The following is a 24,268-nucleotide window of genomic DNA, read 5'->3' as shown; positions in this document are numbered from 1 at the left end:
CTGCTGGTGGCATCCTGCCTGTCTCGTCTGCAGGGAGCACTCCCCAGCGCAGTGATGTCGGAAGGAAACAGCCCAGCTCTTCCTTAGCAGCATTTCTGGGCTGGTCCTGGAGCAAAACCCACTACCGACAGATGCCTGTGCCATCAAGCATCTGGGAACATGGAGTTCCCATGTTGCTGAGTGGTATAAAGAAAATCTACCATGTCCTTAGATCATCCTCAAGCTCTTTAATTATTGAGAGCTGACAGATACACCCCTGTGCTGGCACAGCCTCGCCCCAGCCTGCTGCATTCATCTGTTCTCAGCCTCATTAATAAAACCACAGTTCTTGCTGGGCATCAATTGCTCTCCTGTGTTCAGGGCTTGGGAGAGGACAGCCAACACAATATCCCCCCCCTCTCTCTCCCTTCAGCTCTGCATTGCTCCCATGGTATCTCCTGGTCTGCGGGGGTCTGTTACATTTTGACCCTTCCGCTGCTCTTGCAGTGGGAAGAGCATCTTCATCAAGCACCTTCTCGCTCCCTCCTGCTGTCAGTGTCCTGCACCTTGCAGGCTGTTCTCTCTGCAGAGCCTTCGAGGCAGCCTCAAGCCATGCTGAACTGTCCTGTGCTACTTCAGGAGAGCTGGAGCAGGAAGGGATTTGGTCTCGTCCACCCCTGGCCTTGCCACTGGCTGCGTGCCTTTGAATGATCCGACTTGCCTTGGTGTTCACCTGTCAGTTTGCAGAGATCAGGCCATTTATTCTTGTCCTTTCCTGGGACATTTTAACTGCACTCTTCCAGTGCTGGCTGCCCAGGTTGGAAAGATGAGGGTATGGGAGAAGTGGTGACAAATGTGTTATTTAACTGAAGGTATCATTGAATTAATTAATACAATGCCATTCCTGTCATCTTGTGATGGTGCAGCAGGGCAGTCTGCAAAGACCTCCGGCATAGTAGCTTGACGTAAGCCTGGTCCTTGCACTGGTCGGAGGTTTCCTACGGGCCTGGCTACCAGGGTAAATGCAATGCAATGCTGCTGACTGACTTGGGTGGGGTGACTGGGCTCCCTCTAACAGGGCAGAATTGGGTGAATGTAGTTGTGCAATGACTTCCTTATTAAAACATGTGCTAGAGCAAAATACAATCTTGCTTTCCCAAAGGGCATTTGTGTATCTGGTGAGGTGTGACCACAATATTGCATAAAGTCCTAATTGCATCAAAATGTTCCATTTTAGCAGATGCAAAGCAGAAGCTTCACCTGATTTCATTACCCTTCCCAAAGTACAGCTGAAACCTCTGTCCATCTAGCAACACGTGGTTGCTGAGCAAGGAGCTGGAAAGTGTCCTGGCAGCCTGTTAGCGGGCTTCCCAGCAGCGAAACAACATTTTGTGGTGCTTAAGGGGGAATTATTTTTTTTTTTTTTTTTTTTTTTTTAACTGATACAAGTTGAAGTCACCCCTTTTTTGCAGGTATTCCTGAAAAGCGACCGGGTTGCTAGGATGGTGCAGAGCGGAGGGTGCTCAGCGAATGACTCCCGGGAGGTCTTCAAGAAGCACATTGAGAAGAGAGTGCGCAGCCTGCCAGAAATTGATGGCCTCAGCAAGGAGACGGTCCTGAGCTCTTGGATGGCAAAGTTTGATGCTATTTACCGTGGGGAAGAGGATCCCCGCAAGCAGCAGGCCAGGATGACGGCGAGCGCTGCCTCGGAGCTCATCCTCAGCAAGGAGCAGCTCTACGAGATGTTCCAGAACATTTTGGGGATCAAGAAATTTGAGCATCAGCTTCTGTACAACGCGTGTCAGGTAAGGTCCTTCTCCCAGGCTGGGTGGGAGTGGAAGAGGGTTTCTTGGGGGAAGGGTTGCCAATGGGAAACATTGCTGTTACGAACTGGAAACTTTGTGTCTGACCAGGCTGGTTTTGAGAGAACTTCCACGGGGAAATGAGGTTTTGGTTCATGGTGGGACTTTTGCACTGCCGGTTATGTTCTGGCTGTCCAGTCGGGCTTCCTCCTCCTGCTTGTGCTTGTTTTCTCATGCTTGGTTGTTTAGGGTTTTCTGCAGATGTTTCAGAAGGTCTTTGTATAAGGTTTTCTTTCCTGAAATCCCGTAGGATTGCTGAGATGGGAAATTTCTGTTCCTTCAGCTCAGTGTCTGGATGAGCAGGTCTTTGATGGTGCCTAAGTGGGCCGTTTTGCTGTGACTTGCTTGTCTTTCTGCTGTCACATCACCAATCTAAATGACAGAAGTACGTTCTTGCATCTTGCAGTAACCTTATTAGCACTGGAAGCTCAGCTGCCCCCGGGGTGGATGTCTTATGCAAACTCGCTTATTGAGGTTGTACGGGTTCTCCTTAAGCAGAGGGAGCCTCTGTCACCCCTGCGTGCCTGGGGTGGAAGGAGAGAGCGTCCCAAACCCCCATGACCTTGGAGTGGCTCTGCTTGCACTATGAGTTCCCAGATAGATTAAAACCTTTTCCATTCCTCTCTTCCCCCGCCGCCCCAGTAAGAGCCAGTTCCCCAGAGGTGCGGAGCTGGGGCTCTGCAGTGCTGCTTGCCTTTCCAGCAGCTCTCGCTGAGGGCTGTCGGTGGCTGTCCAGGCTGTCAGTGACCCAGATTACAGTCCCCTGCTATCGGATATAAATATCACAGGCAGGATAAAGGATGTCAGAGTCACAGGGAGGGTAAGGTAATGCTGTGGAAAGTTTTCGGAGGAGGAGGAGACCTCAATCTCTTCCCCGTAATTCAGGGGTTCAGCTTCTTATTGGAATTAATACATTCAAGACCAATTCTGTCTGTCGTCCGTCTAGACATTTCCAATTCTTTTCAAGACGTAGAAAATGATGTTTGATCTGTTTTTTCTCCTGTAAAGAGCTTAATTATCTTGCATTTGTTCTTCTTCATCTCAGACCTCTATGGCAGAGTGGGGAGAGGATAATGAATGTTCCTGAGTAAGGCGTCTTCATGGCAAAAAGGCAACAGCAAGGACTGCATCGGTCCTCATAAACTGTGTTTACAAACCAGATTTTGTGCCTCCATTCCCTGATAGAGAACTTCTTTAAAATGAAAACTGTCATATTTTCGGTGATACGTTGAGAACTGAGTCAGTTCTGCAGTTGTGTTTTTTAACTTAAACCCACTCAAGCACTGGGTCTCTCATCCTCCCTTGACCTGTGCACAGCTAAGGAACTAGGGTGGTTTTGTGTGAGCGCGTGTGTGATCCTGCCCTGTTGTTCTGTGGTTCGCAGGGATGCAGAAAACAGTATTTAATCATGGCTGCCCTGCTTTGTGGGTGATATCTGCCTGTGAGAGCCTTTCTGGCTGACACCATGAACCCCGTGGCTGCTCCCTGCAAACTGCCCTGTTGCATCGAGCAGCCTGTTCCCTGCGGTAGGTCCTAGCTTTACTCTGGAAGTGAAGGATTTAATTTTGGGTCTTTTCTAATACTCAGAGACACCAAACCTGTAATTTAAGCTTTTAGAGGAAGACATAATTTCTGTTGAAAGAGAGTATTAGCATGGGAGTTACTCTATTTTTAATACCTGAATAGTGAGGATTAGCTATGCAGAAGGGAAAGCCCTTTATACAAGGCACGGCTCAGAAAGCTGCAAGGCCAGCAGTTGTTATTTTCCTGGGGTACAATGTGAGTGGTTACGGTGCCGTGGTGCTGGCGCGGAGGGGTAGGAGCCTGCATCGCAGGGAGCAGAGGTGGGAGCAGGTCACTGCTGCTCCATCTCCCCTTAGGCGCTGCAGCAGTGAGCAGGGAACTGCAGGCTTTGCTGTGGGGACCCTTGTTTGGATGCTGCCTGTGGTCACATCATCTGGGCTGTACCAGAGGGAGCTCTGGAGCTCTCCAGCCACCGGCAGCCCTTAGGAGAGCAGCAGCAGCTGCTCTGCACTTCGGTCTTGCCGTGAAGCACCAAAATTGCTGTTAGCCACTACTCCTTCCCGCAGGGTCCCAGCCATCGCTTGCAGCCAGTCTGTTGTAGGGTATACGTAAAACCTGTCAACCTAAAAATGTTTTTGTTTGCATAGCTTGTGTGGGGAGTTGCCAGCACAAGTCGAAGGTGCACACCACTTGGCTGGCGTGTGTTCTGCAGCAAAGAACAGATTTTCCCTCCTAAACTTTAGCAGCAAATTATTTCCTACTGCAACTCCACAAGCTCTTGGTGTTCGCACAGGGCGGATTTCAAAGCCACAACAGCAGCTGGGTGCCTGATTGCTCCAGGCTGGAGATGCAAGTCAAGCCCTTGGCACTGCCCTTCGTGGCTTGCAAACCCTCCCGTGTTGTAACCTCTTGGACTGTGCTAAGCTGCTCCACACCGGCGGCATGTCTGATGTGAATTCTGACACCAGTCAGGGAGCCAGAGGCACCTGCCAACATTATAGCGCTAAAACCAGAGGAGAGAGGAGAATCGCGTGTGCAGGGCTGCAGCAGCCCAGGTGGGCGCTGGGCGGGGGGACCCGGGCAGCTGGAGGGGAGGAGTGGGTCCTGCTCTGCGTGCACCGATGTGCTGCGGCCGTGGCAGGGCTGGGATGTGCTTCTGCAGGACTTCCAGCTGCTCACGCTCTCCCCACCATTTTGCATTTTCATAAATTTTCATTTGCCACATCTGTCTCTGTTTGACAAGCCATCTTCTGCGAACACCTCTGCTCTGCCAGCCCATCCTGAAATCAGCAGCGAGCTCCCTTCCCGTGTGAGCACCTCTCAGCCTGCACCTGCAGCCGTCCTTGCAGCACAGAGCACACCCGTTGAGCTTTGTGGCACTGCCCCGTAACCCCTAAAAATGGTCATTTATTTCCATCGTGCTGCCTTGTTTCAGTCAGCCTATGCAGGGCTCCTTTGCCTCCCTGGGAAGGCACACTGACTGTTGCTCTGGCTCTTGCCTCATCAGAGTTAATTGGAAGTACAACTTAAATCTTTTTCTTAATAATTTGATTGAAGCTTCTGTCGCCTGTTTTGTAAGAACAAAATATTTTATATATTCTGTTTGTGAATAAGCTTTAAGTAAAAGGAAAACACTGTCTGGCGTTTCCCTGGATGTGCTGAAATTATAATATTCCCACAAACGCCGTGTGGGCTCAACTTGCGCACGTGTGGGTGATTAACACGTTTGCTTTCCTCCCTCGGGCAGCTCCTGCCGGAGCCCACCACAGACCCTGGCTTGCCATGGTGCCAGCCCCAGGCTGTGCACTGAGACCAAGCAAACCATGGTTTGGCGCGGTATAAGCTACGCTTATTTCTGACCTATGCTTGTCTGCGTGCATGGGAAGCATTGGGAAACGGAGCCTTTCCCCCGGCAGGCTGTCTGAGTGCCGTTGCTCTTTCTGGAGCAGCAGCGTGAGGCTGTTAATGCAGTTTATCAGTCAGTCACCTGTGCTTAGAAAAGCAACGCACATCAGCTTCTCCCATCACTCTAATCGGCTGGGAGCAGAGAGGCCGGCTGCTCTGACGTGCTCTCCCTTGCTTCGGTGTGCAGGGTGAAACTGTCCCAGGGGCTGTGCAAGGAGGGAAGGGGTCAGAAGAGTTAGCCTAATTGTTGTTCTCCTAAAGCATGAGCAGGAATGGTGCTGAGAGCCCCAAACACTTGCTTCAACTTCTCCTGCCATCTGGAAGAAGGTGCTTTTCTCTCTGTGGCCTCCTGTTACAGCGTACTCAGTAATTGCATAATGATTACATCACTGGGACTGTGTTTTCATTCAATTCTGAAATAATATTTTGTTTGTGCAGAAGGAGGATGATTTCTAAAGGTTTTTTTTTTTTTTAATACAATATCCCCAGGTGATATGAGATAAGTGTGTTCTTAATGTGATAATGGTGATATAGCAGGATCTGAGATAGCAAAAGCAATTGATGCAGTTGGAAAGGCTTTTAGGAAACAGAGATGGGAAGTGGTGGTGTAGCAGAATGGCTGTGGAGGTAACGGTGGTGTTAAGCACAACCTCTGACTAGAACATTTTAAATAATACACAGAGGCTTAAGTTTTTTGCATAACACATGCCATGTGTTTCTGCTCCACTGGAGTCAGCGTGGGAACTGAGTGTCTCCAGCTCCAGCAGCGAGCTCTTCTGTGTTAGAGGCATTGTGGAGGGAGAAGGGTGTTTGAATCTGGGCTTTCTGGTCCAGAAGCCATTGGCAAGGCTTGGATTTAGCTCCGCTGCTTTGTAATTAACCCGTGACTGTGGAAGAGTCGTACAGGAGCTATTTTCTGTAAGTGTTGGGCAGTCCCAAACGTGGGTCTTTGCTGCAGTCGGCGTTTCCTTGGGCATGAGCCCTGTATCTCCCACTGACCTTCATGACAGCTGAACTGCAGCAGCATCTCTGAAAATCAGGCTGTAGTGTTCTCCTCGTCTTGTTCTTCCCCAGCTGCAGGGCAGTGATTTACTTTTCTATCTCAAGCTGTGTTTGAAAGTCATTTTTAGCTACAGTGAGAAAAGAAGCAGCTGGTACAGTGCTGTTGAGTCAATCCAGTGGCAGTAGCTGATGTCCAGACCAAATCTGTGATGAGCTGCACGCTTCCATCCTCCCGCTTCAGAGGAAGCGCAGGACTCTGGACTGTCCCTGCAAGGACTGTCTGAATTCACAGGCTTCACAATCAGACTTTCTCTTCTTTCCTGGGCCTGAAGTGTCCCATACACTGTGGCATTCCTGATAAATGTGCAAAATACCTGTGCTAAGCTTCCAATTTCATCTAATTCCCTTAGGTATTAGATTTGAAAAAATATAGCTAGATATATGCCTGTCAAACTTGCTGAGTAATACGTAGTAATACATGGTCGTGGTTTTTCAGCATCTATTCCTGTCCATCCAGGTAGAAGGTAAAACATCAGAGACGCAGGCATGTGTGGATGGGCTGCAACACAGACCAAGTCCCATCGCTGTCTGGTGGCTATTTCACATAAAGGCATGAAAGCCTCTAATCAGTGCAATTGGCATTGTTTCATTAGGTTTTGGGGACCTGTGATTTTAGCTAGGAAATATTTCAACCCATATTTTGCTGACCAGAGCTGGCTTAAAACTAGAATTCACTGTTTTGACATTTATTTTTGCAGCTGCATTAGGACACTATATCCAAAGGCTGACATGTCTCACGAAGCAGAAAGCTCCCCCGCCAAAAAAATTGGTTTCAGAAGTGTTAGCAGGTATTTAGGATTTCTGCCCTGAATCAAATGTTTGAATTTAGCTCAATTCAGTATTACAGATGATTTGCTGAGGTCGTGTCTCGCCTTCTGCCCCTCTCTCATCTCTTCAGTTCAGGTGGTTTTCCCAAACTTTGTTTCTTGACTCACTGCGGTGCTTTGAGCCCGTTGCAGAGATGCTGTGGTGGTACTTGGAAGATGCAGCCCAAGCTGGAGCGGAAACAAGTAAGGACAGAAACTCCTGTGAGGCACGGTAACAGCTCAGACGGGGAGATGAAGGTTAAGGTGACCTTAGAATAAATGTTTGGTTTGTGTGTATCCTTCCCAAGCCAAGTATTTCCTTTAGCTTGTCATGATAACACATTCCCAGCCGTGCCTTGCAATGAGAATTGAGCCCAGTGTCATTGCGCACAGCGTGGAGTCACCTGTCTGTGCACATCTCTGCGTCCCTTCAGTTCAGAGATACAGGGATTTGGTATCAGATCACTCCCTTCTGCTCCCTATCCATTGTTTTTGAAGAACATAAAGCAATTCCTTTCTATGTTAGCTTCATCTTGAAGCTCAACACCTATGAAATGGCTGTCTGCAGTTCTGGGCATTTGAGCACTGACGCTGGCCATAGTGACCCCTCCAAAAGGGCAGGAGGTTTGCCTCGGCCCCAGAGCCCCTGCAAACAGACCTTCACGGGGGCAGTGGTGGCGAGCTGGGGCTGCTGCACGGCTGCAGGCAAGGACCAGCGAGCCTCCACGGGCTCCTCTCTCCAGGGCTTCATACCTGGATGCTGTGGACAAGCAGCAGCTTTGGCCAGCACTGGTATCCCCTTGCAAATCCCCAGGGCATCAGCCAGATCCCTTGGCTTTTTTTCCCCTCTTTTACTTCTTTAAAATACCTTTTGGTCACTGCCTATTTCCACACTCTGAGCCTTATCCCTCCCCGCTTAAAACAAAGCCACCACCAATAAAAATGGGTTAAGGTGGTTTTGAGATGATCAAAAGCCTCAAAATCCATAAAGCATCATACTCTCTTTTCAGTAATTCAGTATTTATTTCCATGGAAACGGCAATGGCAGCCTGGAGCCTTCTGCAGGGTTGTAATTACTCCTGTAGCAGCCAGTGGCAGCCGCAGCGTGCCTGTCAGGGCTCGAGCATCTCCCAAAGACAGCACTGATTTAATGCCCAACGGGAAACTGGAAAAGGAAAAAGCGTTGAGAAGTGAATGAAATTTTCCCCTTCATAATAACACGATGTAGATACACGTGGTCCTTTGGGGGGCGCGGAGGGGAGGATTTGCCCTTCTTTGTTGGCTCAGGGTGAGGTATTTTGAAGAATGACGTTGGCATGAGAAAGGAGAGAGGCCAAGAGGGATGGGGTGAGGGTAATGTCTGGCTCGACTGGCAGCCACCCTCTTTGGGAGAGGTTTGCTGATGGAGGTCACCCAGGAGGTACAGAGCAGTCCCCTACAGTGACCCTACAGGTGATGCATCATTTAGTGTCTTTATAATTAAGAGTAGGAGAGGTGGTTGAGATGGGACATCTGTCTGCTCTAGCATCTGACACCCGGTCTCCTCCAGCATCCAACAGAGAGCTGCGGGGAAGGGCTTAGCTGGTTGGAGGGGGATGTGGAGGCGAGCGGGGTGGCCCTGCCAGCCTGGCAGTGTGCCACAGTGCTGCTGCCTTTTGGGGAGGAAAATGCAGTGATTGCTCTCTGCCAGGGTGGGACCCGCTCCCCCGAGCTGTTGGCACCATGTGTCTGATCTGCACACACGTATGGACCTACGTGTGCATCCATTAGCTGTAGGATCAGCTTATGTTCTGTGCTGTAATGGACTTAGAGAGCAATCTTGGCCCCTGTAATTAAATTTAAAGCAAATTAGCTCTTCTATTAGACAAAATAAATCTGATGTAGCCTAATGCTGTATTTTCTAGCTATGGCTGATCAATCGCTCCTGCAAAGAGCAGGCAAATGCTGCTGAGCAGATGGTCTTGGCTGAGGCATGGTCAATTAAACTAATTAAAGATGCTTTCATTTAATCAGAGGGTGTTTTAACCCTGTTAGCTGCCAGTTGGGGATGTGCGTTTTCATGCACTAGGAACTTTGAGTTCTGACCCTACTATGGATATCTTCTGGTTTTAGTCCCTTTGCAGAACCCAGGCTAGAGCATGCACCCAAAGAGCAGATGTTTAGCAGAGAAATTATAATGTCATGCAACAATAGTTAAGACTTGCAGAGGAAAAGTTGTTTTATTAGACTGAAGAAGTCTTCTGCACTGAATCCTTCCCACGCTACCTCCTGCCAGCCTTCCCTCCGGGTTTAGGGGTGTGGGTGCCTCTCCGCAGCCTAGCCAAATGTCACTTGTTCCACCAAAACAAGCGGTGGCTTGTTATGGTGTATTATTTAAGGGACAGAAAATGGTGTCAGCATCCAGACAGGTTCTGGAGTGGAGGAGCAACTTCTTATTTCTGCTCTCTGCTGCCATGCAAAACGTTTTGGCTGCTGGAGCCCCTCCGCCACAGGGTTCTGGAGATGGATTTAATTCCTGATTTGCTGCGGAAGTCCACGGGGACTCCTCTGAGCCAAAGCCCTGTTTTAGTTTGCTTAATAGAGCACTCAGTTGTTAATTGTCACAACTGGGCGCCCTTGCTGTTTCCTGTCCCTCCCTTCCGATCTGCTCCCCTGCCCTCACTGTAAGGGGTGACACCACTTGCCAGCGAGGCAAGTGTGACCAAGAGAGCTCGTTAGTCTAATGGAAAAGCATGAAAAATTATCTCAAGAAGCAGCAGTAGAGAAGACTAACGCATCCAGACCATTAGTGATCCTTTGCTGGGCAGCACCGAGGGGCTGCAGCACGCCGGGACCAGCGGTCCTCTGCATTTCCAGCAGCTTGTACAAATTAAATTAGAAACAGTTGTGCTTCATCCAGAGGCCACATGGGCAACTCCGCGCATCAGGCCAGATCTGCTCCAGCAATATTGATCCCTGCAGGTACGTTAGGGCTAAAGTCAGGATGATTTTCAAGATGTTCATCCTCTGTGAAATGGTTTCTATTCCTCTGTTTAGCGAGGGGTTTTTGTGGTGCAATATCAGCTGAACGCTCTTCGTTGTCTGTGTGAACTGATTAATTTCCACATTTTAAGGTTTAAATTACCATCAAGGTATCTCTTCAGTTTTATTGTTGTTTCAATTGGCCCATGAATACTTTTCATCACCTGCATTCATGCTGCAAAGGAATGCACAAAAAAATAACCATGGTTACCTTATAAAATATCAATGACTTGACATTTTCAATCTACCTTAACCCCTCTATTTAGGGACTGCTAATTCTCTTATTTCACTGAAAATCTAGTTGTTGGCATGACTTCCCTGCTGCTTAGTCAATTTTTTTTTCCCCATCAGATCAGGAGCCTTGTTTCAAATGGATGTTAATTAATACAGTTCCGTTTCCCTACCACCACCTTGCATTTTGGAAAGAATAAGCTGAGCGGTGAATTCCTGGCTCTAGGAAGGAGCACTAGGGGAAAAGTATGAAGGATTGAAGTAGCTGATGATGTGCTGATCTGCTGGTGCTGCCATTTGCAAACTAGCAGAGGTCTCTGGGAAGGAAAACACTTTGGCCCTGAGATTATTAACTGGGAGAGCTGTTGTGGTGTCTGTTGCCTCTGCAAGTGCCTGGCTGCTTCCACGTCTGAGCTTTATTATAGGAATAGATCAGAGGAGGGTTGGGAAGATGGACTGTTCCTGGTATAGCTGTGCAGAGGGAGATGCTGAAGCAGTGGGAAAGGTTTTGCAGGAGCTACAGAAGTAGGAAAAGCTCTTGAGCATCATTAAATGTGACAACATTCGGGAATTACAGCTTGAAACCATTTCAGTGGAGAGGAGATTTGGAATGGCACAAAGCAGAAAACCCAGTGGTGTTCACTTTGAACTGGCAGAGAGGAGACTACTGATAGAAATGGTGGAGCAAGTGGAGAAAAAGTTGTTGAATTCAGGGAAACCACTTTGCACTGGAAAACCCAACAATCTTATGGGGCACATTGCCACTGTGCATGGTGGCCCAGCCTCAAAACACATGGTGGGTCTGCCCAAGGAGAAGCCGAGCCAAACATTGTCCATCACAGCGGGGTGGTAGTCAAATGTGATACATAAAATCAGCTCTTTGTTGCTGATCTCCCAAAAAGCAACCTAAAATGTAACTGAGAAGGGTTGGAGGACAGATTCTGAGTTGGGCTTCCATGTGGTCTCGTTTCCAGAGGTGGGATTCAACTCTCAAAATGCCATGTTTATTTTGAGCAATCTTTTGCTGCCCTAACCCTGAATTCAGTGCAAGCCATCATAAGTAAAAAAACAGTTCCTCAGCATGTCCTGTGTTCTGTTAGGAAAGAAAAATGTCGCTCCTCCTCTTTGTCTTTCCCTCAACCAGAGATGGCAAGCAGGAGACGTGACGAAGAACTGACCCCATTGGCCCCCTTTGGAGAAAGTAATCTTGTTTTTCCTTTGAGCAGCATTTGTTCCCTGCAGTACATGTTCCTGTCAATCAGCCCAGGAGGCCCTGGGAGACAGAAGGGGTGTTATCCAGACCTCTGTCTCTTGAAGCAAGGAACTGCTAACTGCAAAAGAACCCATATGTGATGCTTATCTTGAGGAAGGCTGGAATACATAATAAGACATAACTGGTGCATGACCCTGCACTATGCTAATGCCTCTCTTTCTCTTCCTTTTAACTGGAAATACAATGCAGCCGATAGAATTTAATTTTGCATGTAGGTCTTTAAATCTAATTTGAATTCCACATGAAAGCCTCAGTGCTTTGCAGCACTTCAGCCCTCACTCACGTATTTTATCGCTGAAATCCTGTGGCTTTCCTGGGGACCTTTCAGTGCCTGTCATCTCACAAGCAAAATGGAAAGATACCGTAGTAGTTGCCCACAGCAGGGGTTATACTTGGTCATGCTGGAGGCTTGTGCCAGACCTCCAGGGTCTTCGTTTCAACCAGCAGTGTCTTGTTGGAGAACCGGGACTGGTTTTCACTGAGCTGTGCCAGCCTAATATTACACGCTACTCTTTCCGTTTTCTTTTCATCATCTTAGATAGAGAGATTATTCTTGTGACATACGTCATCCACTAAGCGAATATTTTGAAAGTTCTGTATTAATATTTTACTGAGTTTTCTCTAATCTTATTTCTGAAAGACGTGGTTTCTCCAAGGCTGCTTCTACCCGTATTATGTTCAGTATTCCAGAAAAGACAAGGTTTTTTTTAAAAAAAAGTTGTTATTCACCAGTCCTTTCCTCTACTCCCTACATTTCGTTCTTCAGACTACCAGTGTTTCTGTGTTACTTGACAAACACTTCATGCCACAGCTTAGGATGTGATAGACAGTGTCATTTTAATTCAGAAGAAACTCTGGGAGTCAGGTGGATCAGACCATGGAAAGTGCTGCATGAATATAAAATACAGCTGGGTTAATCTTCCAGTTTGCCTCTAAAAAAAGTACCAAAATAAAAAGAGAATAGGTATATTTCTTAAGCGAAATGAGGTGCCAAGAATTTTCTTCAAAAGGATATCAAAGTAGGCAAATATTTGTTCCCACTGAGCTGACTATAAATTGGGCAATGATCAACAAACTAGATTTCATGCATTTCAAAGTCTCAATCTCAATATCCCAGACTACAGGGAATGCAACTTATGTAAGCTGTTCCTTGCCTCTATTTCAGTGCTGAGTTTTCGTTTTCAATATACTATGGTTTTTCTGGAACATCTGATTCTACTCATGTTTTGTGAGAAATTACAGTGCAAGTTCAGTAGGGAACTGGATGCAAGACAGCTTCAAATACAGCCTCTCATGTATTTAGAAGGCAGCTATAATAGCTTAAAGTAGTATATTTGTCTCTTATTTGTTCTCGACACCAGTCATTCATCCTGCTGATATTCCTGCCAGTTTGCTGGCGAGTTTGTGTTGTGCAACATTGGTGAAATGAGCTGCAGGCATGTGTTCGGCTGCCATTACCAGGAGCCTTGCGTGCCCGCGTGCAGAGCAGAAACCAGGACTGATAAAATAGCTGGAAAACAAAGATGTGGTTTCATGGAGAAATTACTGACATGATAATTTTATTAAATCAGGTGAGGCCTGTTACGTTTGAGAATGCCATTTGCCAAACGCAGCATTTTATTTGATGTTTGAAAATCACATTAAAACCCAGCGCTCTTTATTTATGGTGCAGGGTGTTATATCAGCAACAGTTCCTCAGCGCTGTACCTGCTGTCTTGTGGCTTGGAGTCTCGTTCCCTACCTTCCCTCCCGATGCATATGCAAATTCCCAAAAATGTACAATATCAAGCATCCATTCTCACTCACTTTCTGACTCAGTTCTTCATTCACCTTTCTGCTTGTGCATTTTCTCTTTACTTGGCCTTTTTCTCCCTAACATTTTGGCTGGGAACATTTGTGCTCAGATGGCTAAGTAGCAATTGAAGGTAAATGAGCTGAAGGGAGCTGTGGCTGCCACTGTCTAAATGATTCCCAAATAACTTTGTGGAGGAGAGTGTCTGTCAGGTCAGACGAGAGCAGCATGGTTTGGATCTACTTTGGAGTCAGAGAGGTTAGATTAATAGAAGGGCAACGCACTCTAAATACTGGCTTATATGCTATCAAAGATCCATAATAAAAATTGCAGTGACCACTCGTGAGTATGCAGCAGCAGTATGTGGGAAAGGGTCTGTTTCAAACTCTGTGTTTCCCATGAACATCTGCAGCATTCGTGATGAGGTCTGCGTGATTTCTTCGAGGTTGGTACAACAGCTTTCCTCTGGGACATCCCCACTGACAGTGTGGTCCTTAGCAAAGCGAGAGGAGAAAACCACCTGCCCGATGGTTTGGCTGATCGATGTGCTGCTGTTCTCCACCAGCACCTCCTGGTCCCTGGCAGGAGGTGACTCTGCTCCTTTCCCATGCATCACTTTTGCCAGCCATGTAACTCCTGATCTTCTTTATTACCACTTAACGTAGGCACTTGTTCAGGGTCATTGCTTGGTCAATCTGTTCCGCCTTTATGTATGGTGATTGCAAAACAGCTGAGGACGTCTGGCAGCCAGTAGAAGTTTTATTTCTGTGGATGAAAACAGCCAAAGATACATTCAAGGAGATAACTGGGATCATTAAACTTTCCTATTGTAATGCCAGTTGCAGTTTCATCCATTGTATGTCTAAAACCATAAGCAGCATCAATGAACAACAACAAAAAAAAAATCTATTTCTATCCCAAATATACCAGCAGAAACACGGTCATTGTAATGTCAGAGTACGGGCCAGATCTGAGCATCGTTATTAGTGATCTTGGGAAGACCTGGTCTGCTTTGAAATAAGGGTGATTTTCTGCATGATAACAAAACACATTTTGTTCAGGCCAGATCAGTGGTTGTCACTGTCACACGAGGCACCATGTGAACCACTGCAAATCAGTAACTCACCCTAATTTCTGGGAGATCTGGTGTCTCATTCTGTCTCATCTGCAGTCAGGGTAGCGATAGATACACAAGATGATTTAGGGAAGGGCAGCACAGGACGCAAGGGCAGAGAAGCACATCTGTCTCCCTAAGGCTTCATGCCATACCAACATGCCACAGAAGAAGGGAATCTCTCTCCACTGTTGCGTGAAATTACTGGATGCCAGACATCGATCAAAAGTAAATTGCTCCTGTTCAAAGATGGAGAGTTCATAAGAATCATTAATAACAAAACTCCTTCTGTGCAGAGGCTGCTGGGGAGGGGTGCTGGTGAGCAGAGGAAAAGAAAAATGGGTCAAATGAAGTCCTGCTGGAAAAGGAGTAAATGCCTATTGATAGCATTAAATCAGACGTGACTGGAAATCATAGGGACAAACTCTGTTGGACATGAATTGGCCCATCCCCAGCATGATCCCTGCAGAAGGGCAGAGCAGTGATGGTACCGCAGCTAATAGCAAGTAAAACTAAAAAAATTGCATTGGAAAGGTCTTGGGAGTCACGTGGAAGGATAAGGAAGGACTAATAGTTTGGGTTACCTGGGAAAACGGTCCCAAGTATTTTGATCTGTTTGCAAATGTGTTGGAGCAATCTTTGACCGTGCGTGTACGAGTGCAGTAAAACTGTGGGATCAAAAGCTGTCGGCTGCGCTTCTGATAGTCAGGGCTGGAAGGACTGGGCAAAGGTTGTGATGGCCTTTCTCTCTCCTGAAGGATACACCGGATATTTTTCTGTCGGATAAGCTTGAGTTTGAATGGAGGGTACGGCCTTAACATAGCAACTGTAGGCGGAATTGTACTAGGGGTACACAGGAGATTGCACGGGAAGGGGCTAGTAGTTCATCTTGGGCTGGGAGCCCATCAGCCTCACATGGCTGGACAGGTTTTGAACACTGTGAAAGTATCAGTGTTACTGCTGAATATAGAATCAAAATAGTTCAGTTATTTAACTGAACTTTGTCTAGGCTGGTTATTTCATTTTAGCCTGCAGCAAAGTTGTGGTGGGCTCTGAGAAGGAGCCCTGCAGCCAGGCAGATAGGAGCTGTTCCCTGGTCACCTGCAGCCAAAAGCCTTTGCTGTGGAGATACCCGGGTGAGGAAGCGGGATGGGGACGCACAGAGCGCTCAGTGCTGTGTGGTGGGGCAGGTGAGGTGATGGCAGATGAGGGGACACAGCTTTGCTAGATGAAGTTTGTTACAAATTCCCATCTGCTCGGAAGCAGAAGCTATACAGTTTGTGCTGTGCAAGTAATTATTTGTTATACGTTTTTAAACATGAAATCTAGTCCAAACGGCAAATATTTGTAGTGTGTGTCATTGTGCAGTTAAGAAAGCTGCCAGCAGCATGAAGCTGAATAACTCTGCGTGATGACTGGGGCAGTGACGGGAGGTGATTACCTTCTCTTCAGCACCAGCCTTGCAAACCAGCTATCGCATGAGGTGTCCCCTGCACTGGTTTTGGAGGGCGCCTGTGAAGAAGATGGTTCAGGAGGAGCGGTGGCAGGTTTGTGCCAGGTTTCTGTTTGTCCTGCTGACGGTGGCAGTGGGCACGGGGAGGTGGTTTGCTAACGCAGCCAGGCACTCTGCGAGCCGGATTGCAGGTGGGCATCGTCTTTGCTGCCTCCGCTGCCGCACCGGCACTTGTTCTCGCCTGCTGGGTGAACAGGATTAGCTGGAGAGGAAAAATAAATAAAATTAAAGAGAAGGATTTTCTGCTTTGCCCGTTTTCCCCTCCCCACACTTAGGTACTCGTCCCCTCTTCAGCTGTTCTGCTAGCACAAGGCAGCATCTCGCAGAGCCGGCTGCTCTCTCACCTGCTCCATTCATTTTACCTGCTATGGAAAGCGCACATCTGGCACAGCTGGGAGGTGTTCGGCCGGGTGTGAAAATGGCTCTGGAGAAGACGGGAGAGGATTGCTCATTTTCTCCCGGTGGAATAGGGAAGAGGCAATCTCACATCTCTGTGTTTTCAGCAAACGTGTCCTGCGGAGTGAGCCTGCATGTGGTTTGTAACGTAGGCAGGTTTGGGATGAATGGAGCATTTTTCAGATTTTCGAGGAACTGGTTGAGTTGTTTCAGCAATATTTTACCCTCCACTCTAAACCCCATCCCCAAAAGAGTGAGTGAATGGATTTGAGATGGATCTAAGCATTTTAGAAACAGAACAGCTTAGGTTGTTTAGATTGCAGAAAATGTAGTAAGGAAAACCGTACGAAAATGAATGCTTATTGAGGGGATGGGATCTGTTGTGGGTTTTACTCAGCCTGTAAACCAAATGATTCAGTTATTCCCTCAGCTTTCATGACAGATTACAATGTCATCCTCGGCTGATTCCCTTGCATCTGCGCAGCAGCACAGGCAGGTATCAGAGCATTTCCCAGCTGTGCCAGTTCCCAGCAAGAGCTCTCTCGCTCTCCTCCACCTCCCATAACAGCTCACAGCATTGGGGCCATCAGTCCCTTCGGAAGCTGCTTTTTCCTGTTGCCTCTCCCTGTAACTGCAGGTGGAGGAAGGGACGGCCGCAGAGGGAGCTGCCTTTCTGCGTGGGTATGCAGCCAGGGAGCAATCTGACCCTGCGGGTGGTTGCACACATCGTTTTTTCCAGTGCCCTGAGTACTGTTTTCCTCTCCTTGATTTCCATAGATCCTCTTTAACAAGCTACTCAATTAATAATAATTAGAACAGAGGGGAAGAGTTTCAGCTGTAGGTTCCATACGTGTATGTTCCTGTGGTTTTATAGCCAGTAGCATCTGATGCTGCCTTCATTTGATGTAACAGGGTGGCTCTAGCAGCACAATTTTGACCTAGTTACAGAGCAGAATGCAAAAAAACTGAATCCCATGAGAATGCTTCAGGCATTGGTTTTCTCTTTAATCTCTTCATTGGTGTTTTTTCTTAATTTCTAAAAAGAACCACAACTGGTGTCTGAGATGGGCAGGTACCGATGCTGCGGACCTGCAGTCGTGGTTGCACTCAGGCTCACAGTTGGATTCCAGCTGCATGTTCCACACTCTTGCATGTCCTTTCTGCGTATGAAGTGCCTTGCCCTTGGTAGAAGCTTACAGGGAAGACTGAGGGTAGGATACAGATGAAATGGGATCAGAGAGCAGGTTATCACCTTATTTTTGCAATGCACTGCCATTCAGAAAGCACCAAGGGACCTCAACAATAGCAGAGACTATAATGCCGTACTCTCAGAGTGTCCAATGTATTTTGCTAACTCTGTAAGCAAAAGCCTTCTGCCCTGGTAACAATTTCAAAGGAAAGAGGTCATGCCTTGCTGAATGTAGTTCGAAATAAACCCCATTTCCTCAAAAAGCAGGACATGAAAGTGCTCCTTGGAGAGGAGCTGTCTGGAAGAGTTACCTTGCAGCTACAGCAAGGCCTGACCCACCACCCAACCCGTATCCCATCCTTAAATCGATCATCTTTAGTTCATGAAACTGTGCTGTGGAGGACTGTGCCATCTCCCCTGGCACCCCAGCCCTCTCCTTTGCCTTCCCTCCTGGGGTGGGCTGCACCTCTGGGGCTTGGGGCTGGTGGGTGCTTCTCCTGCATCTCCAGCTGTGTTGTATGGCATGTGCCATGGCTGAGGTAGTCCAGCCTGGGTTGGGATGAAAGTGTTGAACAACTAGTGTTTTATTTGGCTTTAAATGCAAAGAATAATCAGTAAAACAGTGTGCAAAACAGCTCTCCACCCTATGGGGATGGAAGGGCTTTGCCTGGAGGCTCCATCTGTACTGAGCTCTAGGGGAAGATAACTAAGAAGCAGTGGATGAAGCCTGGAGGGGGACTGGGGGAAGCTAGTGGTGCTTTCATGAGCACAGTGCAAGACTCTCAGGGTGTCACTGAAGGCTTTTCTGCCTTGGTCCCCCCATACGCAAGACGTTGGGGTCTGTGTCACACACAGTGTCTGCGAACGAGCTCTGTGGGGTTGCAGACAGTGTTTTTAAACGCTCAGCAGCGAGCTGCCTCCATTCGCCATCTCACGGTGGTGGCTGCCTGGGGCTGAGGTGCACAGGGCAGCCTGTGCAGCCTCCGGCAGGCGGTGGTGGACAGACGGACACCCCGTCCCTCCGCTCCGGCCAGAGCAGGCTGTGGGCAAACAGCTCTCCTGCACCCACCAGGACAGCGGAGCCGCTCGGTATATTAATATCCCACATGGCTGTTAATGACGGGGGACGTGACTGACTGCCTTTTTCTGTTGCTGCTGTATTATCTCTATTTAAATCAGCTTCCATTAACTGCAGTTATATTTAATGCTGTCTGTCTACACGGCTGAATTTTTAGATTGTTAATTTTCAATTGCAAATGGCTTAATTATGTCTGACTCTTTATAAATATTTGTAATGTGAGGTAATATTTTCTATTACGTGTGGTACACATTCTGGAAAAAACTAACTGTTCTCGCTGCCGTGCACCGGGTCTGGTGGGAGCCGCCGAAGCCTTGGTGCTCTCTTATCTAAAGGCCATTGCCTTTTACAGCTGATGTGTCAGAAATCAAGGTCTGTAGCCAGCGCTGTCTGTGTGTTACGCTCGGGAAAGCCATTAGGATTCGTTTGGCTCCCTGACAAGAAGAAAAGAAAACGTTTGTTGTCTGCAGCGTGATAACACGGCGAAGACTGGGCTCTCGTGACACTGCATGTATGTGTTATTGCTGTGCTCCTGGAGCCCACTCTGAACATCGATATAAGATGGGGGAGGGAGATGGCTTTCAGCCTGGGAAGGGTTTTAAACTCTACCATTTTCAGGAACTTTGAACCCCAGGGCCCCAAAAGCTTGTCCTTGTTCTCACAGGGGGACGCCTGCTGCCCATCCTCCCTGGCAGAGCTGCATGCAGTGTGTGCCCAGCAGACACAGATATTCATCTTGGTGGGTCTCCTGCAGGGTTTATGCAGTGAGGGGTAAAAGGCTGAACATCTCAGCTGTGCACCTGCCTGGCTCTCAGCTGCAGCTCCTCCCTTCACGGACGCGCGCTCACTCAGCCCACGGAGGGGTGTCGGGCTCGGCCAGGCACACGCAGAGCCCAGGCTCGGGGTGGGACGGTGCAGTGCCCAGTCTGTGTCCCAGCTTCACTGCTGTCACGGTTTGAGTGGGTTAGGGTAAAGCTGGTGCAGGCCTGAGAGCAGCAGAGTTGTGCTCCCCAGGCTGCCGTGCGAAGGGAGGTGGGGTGTCCTGCTGATTTGCAGGAGCTGCTGCTTCCAGACTGAAGCATCTTCTGTAGTTATTGTAGTATCTGTACACATAAATTATTGATCTTACGTTGAACATGGACACATAACAGCATTTTCCATAGTGCTTAGATGGCTTGCTGGGCTGACCGTACTCACCGGTAAGGTAACGAGGATGGCGTACGCCATGGGAGGACTTGTCCCATCTACTAAGGTCTCCCCCCATGCGATACCTTGTGCTGAACTCCTGCTCTCACCTTACGGACTAGCTGCTTTTAAAAGCATCCCGTTTTTGATCCCTGTGTTGTTTCTTCATAGCTATGCCTCTCACTGCTTTTCTGTGTCTACTTCAATTTTTCTTGCATCCTTGATCTTAATGCTGGTTCCAGAGCATCTCGCAAGGGTATTGTGCAGGGTTAAATCCCACACGACAGCTTGTGGCTCCAAGTGGCCCTTCTCAGAGGTGCTGTACATCCATTTTGTGCCACTGGTTCTTCAGGGGCAGAATAGGTCCTGTCTGAGGGGATCAGGCAGTAAAAGAGGTGGTGGGTATTCCCACTTAGTGGAGCCAGGATTCCAATCCCTATTCCTCGCAGGTCTTTTTCACATTGTTGAATGCTAATTATTTAAAAAAGAGGTGGCTTTTCTGAAATGCAGTGATAAATTAGATAGGATTGTCATGGCTGAGGGTATTACTTCTGGTTAAAACTAGGAAATTCCTCTCGAGGTAAATTTCTCCGAGACCTTTGAATGACTCGGAGCACAACTGGCAGGGTACTGTTCTAAGAAAGGTGAGGAGTTGACCTTTAATTAGCATAATATAGTAATTTAGCATAATAATAATAATGATTACTTATTAATCATTAATAATTGTTGTTGTTATGTGTTGGCCAAAGGGACTTTCAGATGTGATGTTTCTGCTCCGGATTTTGATAAGTTGATACCAATTAGTGGAGTGTTAGGTGCAACCCGGAGGGACTGACAATAACCAGGTCTGCCATGGAGAGCAGTTCCCTTCCAGTCCTCCACTGCTGTAGGAAGGGGGTCTAATGGTGGCCTGTACAGAGGTTTCTGGAGAAGCATGGTCCTAGCCACAGGCAGGACCAGCAACTTCAGCTCCCTTAGGATGCCGTCCACTGAGAACATGTAGCGACCTCTTCGCATGCTGAGGATTTGCTGCCTAAAGGCTTAATTCTCCTAATGCTTTCTCCCTGAGAAAGTTTGCTGCATCAAACCAGTGTGAAACATATCAGCCTGTTCAGGAGAACAGTCTCTTTAGGTCTCTGGCTGTGATAATCTAAATTTCACGAATACCAAAATGAACTGTAATGGGCAGCGCTGCAATTTTTGCTATCTTAGTCCTTGAAAAAGTGGGAGCTGTAACCTTCCCTCTACGTTTCCTCTTCTTTTCTGCTGATACCCAGTTCTTTGGCATAAAAGGGAACCAAAGCCTTGCTCTTCGTGGCCAAAGGCTCTGCTTTGCCAGTTCTTTGCTCAGAGATTCTGCAGAAAAGCATCTATTGCTGTGCTACTGCAAGAACCAGTGTTGCAATTCAAACTCCAAGGTATGCACTGACGTACCACGAGTATTTATTTTGAAGAACAGCCATCCAATTTCAAGCTACACCTCTGTGGCAGGCAAGTTTCTTTCTGAATGTGGTTTTTCTTTCCATTTTATGTTAGCTATTTTTAATGAATAAAAGTGATCGTCATTCACATGATGATCTGTAGCTTCTGTTATCTACGTGTTCACCTGTATCATCATCCCTACCAAGCATGGTGCTGGTTGCAGCAGAGGAACTTGAGTCTCTGTTTTACCACCTTATCTGAGCCCCTGAAGTATATCTGACTTTGTGTCAACATGGAGGCCACCTAGGGAATTTTAAATCCATAGCTCAGGCCTGATCCTCGAGCCATCATCAGAACTGGGAACGAAGCACGCTCATCCGGGGAGCCAGCTAGACAAAGACCTCCATGGGGAGGGCTGCATGGTGGGGTCAGGGAACCCAACACCTCCGGGTCGAAAGGGCTTCTCCCTGCAGGAGCAGCACTCCTCTCAGGATACCTTCTCATGCCCAAATATTCACCTCTGCCAAGCATCAGCAAGAGGAGGTTTTGACTTGAAATGTGTAAATATGCTGTGACTGTGTGAAGCCCATCAGAAGCTGCCTCCTAATGTTTGTGGAAGGCTTTCAGATGCCACGGCCATGGAGGCCAGTCAAAAATCCCTCAGTGTGATGGTGACAGAGCAAGAAAAATCTGAGTTCCCTGCTTGAATCAACAGGAATTGAGACCTCAACACCAAAGACATTTCAGCACAGCGGGGGAGAAACTTTTAAAGGTGGCGTGGATTTCTGTGCAAGAGCCTTGCCCCAGCCCTGCCTGTTGCATAGACACCGTTGGAGATGTTCCCACGTCTTTAATCCTGCTGAGTGACTGCATACTGCAGCTTTGCTGGAGCAAGTTGCTTTAGTTCCAAAGGCCAAAGCCCATTGCAAGTTGTATGACAATCATATTTATCATTAAGCTTTTAATCAAAAGATGAGGTTTTAAGGATATGTGGATCTTTCTTCCATGTTGTTTGGGATGAGTTAATTGCAGCTAATTCTAGCTGTAAAAATTACTTGGAACTGAATAATAGTTTGTTGTTGTGTGTGGTTCTCTTCTTGCTAAGTGATGTGAAATTCAGCATGTGCCAAGCTGTAAGGAAACACAACCAAGCTAAATGCAGTGATCTACCTCGGGCTGCATCAACCAGCCAGAGCTCCAGTTTCTTTCGTGGTGCCGTAGCTCAGCATATGCTGCCCACATCCCTTCAAGGGTCCTTATGCAATGCCATAAGAAGAGGGTATTAAGGCATGCTCAGAGGTCAGAGCCTCAGGACAGCTTAGTTTTTAAGCCCTTTCAGTGGAGTACACTTCGCACGGATGATCTTGCAGAGGGATTTGTGGGGTTCAGAAGTTCTCTGGCCACGGATGGAAAGGACGTGCCTTTCGCATGGAAGTGCTCTGCCATCCCTTTTCTTAACAGCTTGCAAAACATTTGCAAAGGCAGGCAGTGCTTTTTCTTCCCTCCCTGTTTTGCTGAATCTGGTTTTTCAGTTACTTTCATTTATCATTGCTCATAAATCTGGCGGTATCTTTGCATAACCTGTTGGAAAGCTGCGTGCTGGGTTTGCTTGTCTCAGCTTTCCTCAGCCCCGCGGCGCAGCCTTACAGAGCTGCAAGGGGTACGGTGGTGGGCGGATGGGTAACTGAGATGGTGCAGGGGTATGTCCACTTCTCCTACACAGGATCCGTGCTGAGCACCTGCCTGCCCTTGCCACGCCACCGGCACGTGCTGGTCGATTCATCAGCGCTCTGCAGATGAGCAGCGGGTACCCACGGGTGCTGCTGCTGGAGCAAGGAGGGTGTGAGAAACCTCTGCCTGTGCGTGCCACCAGTGCTCCTCTAAAGTGTGTTGGAAATCCGCTTGTGGGATAAACAGCTATCCAAAAGGCAGTGTTTAGGCTGGAGGTAGTTGAGGGTGGATCTCTCGCCTGGTGAGGCAGGCGCAGTCCCAGCATCTGCCTGCGGATTTAATGGGCAAGAGTCTGCGCGGCCCAGGTGTCTGCTGAAGCACAGAGATTTATTGCAGTGGTGTAAGATCCTCGCTCGGGCGAGGAGGGGCCGCTCTACATCCCAGGGAGTATTTTCACCGACGAGTCTAGTGCAACCCTAAAGTTTGTGAACCGTGAAATAAGATTTCTCTTAGAGAGGGAAGCGTCGCGTCAGCCCTTACTGAGTTATCCAAGTCCTTTCTGCTGTTTTAAATCACCCCTCCAGGACCCTCTGACTTCTCTCTTACGGCAGCAGCAGTTCATTAGATAACCCAGGAGCTTACTGGGATAACAGGAGTGGGCACCCATCTGCAGCAAACGACTGACAACATGCAGACACAGTTGGAAGCAACTGAATTCCTGCAGCAGGGCCAGTTTTACCTACACAGGAGCAAACTGGTGTGGGCTCTTCTCTAGGAGAGAGGGTTTGTCACCTTTCGGGGTGCTGGAGCCCTGGGGCTGTGTGAGGAGCTGGGGGACGATGGGAGGGAAAAAGAAAATTTTGGTAAGGTAATAGGTACAGATGGTAATTCCTTGAATTTAGGGGAATTTTACATTGTGCTGGAAATATTCTGTGTGACTGTGAGCCTAAAAGACTGATCTGGGGAAGTCTGACTGGCCAGAGGAGAGGTGGCCTGAGCATCCTTGTCGTGCAGGGGCACCGGGGGAGCAGTGCTCCTGGGACACATGGGGATGGCACCGCGTTGCAGTGTGGAGAGCGGGTGGAGAGGACGTGTCCTGCTGGCTCTCTCCAGCTCTTCCAAAATCTTCTCTTGAACCACAACAGCTACTGAATCCACAGTGGGGATGTGCTGGTGCTGCTGGGTTTGCTGACACAGGGAGGTGCGTAACGTGGGGAAGCTGTCCTTGCTGCCTCTTCCTCGCTC

The 24,268-nt window shown here is 48.0% G+C and overlaps 1 protein-coding gene across 1 annotated transcript in view; it reads left to right on the top strand.

Annotated features, from left to right (window-relative positions):
* CADPS (calcium dependent secretion activator) overlaps positions 1 to 24,268 on the top strand; it is a 214,160-nt gene that overhangs the window by 46,901 nt on the left and 142,991 nt on the right. The window contains 1 exon segment of the mRNA XM_068408648.1: positions 1,452 to 1,784. Coding sequence (XP_068264749.1) covers positions 1,452 to 1,784 — 333 coding nt within the window.

This window comes from Nyctibius grandis, chromosome 10, assembly GCF_013368605.1.
Source record: "Nyctibius grandis isolate bNycGra1 chromosome 10, bNycGra1.pri, whole genome shotgun sequence".
NCBI classification, from domain to species: domain Eukaryota; kingdom Metazoa; phylum Chordata; class Aves; order Nyctibiiformes; family Nyctibiidae; genus Nyctibius; species Nyctibius grandis.
This window is presented reverse-complemented; position numbering and strand designations above follow the sequence as displayed.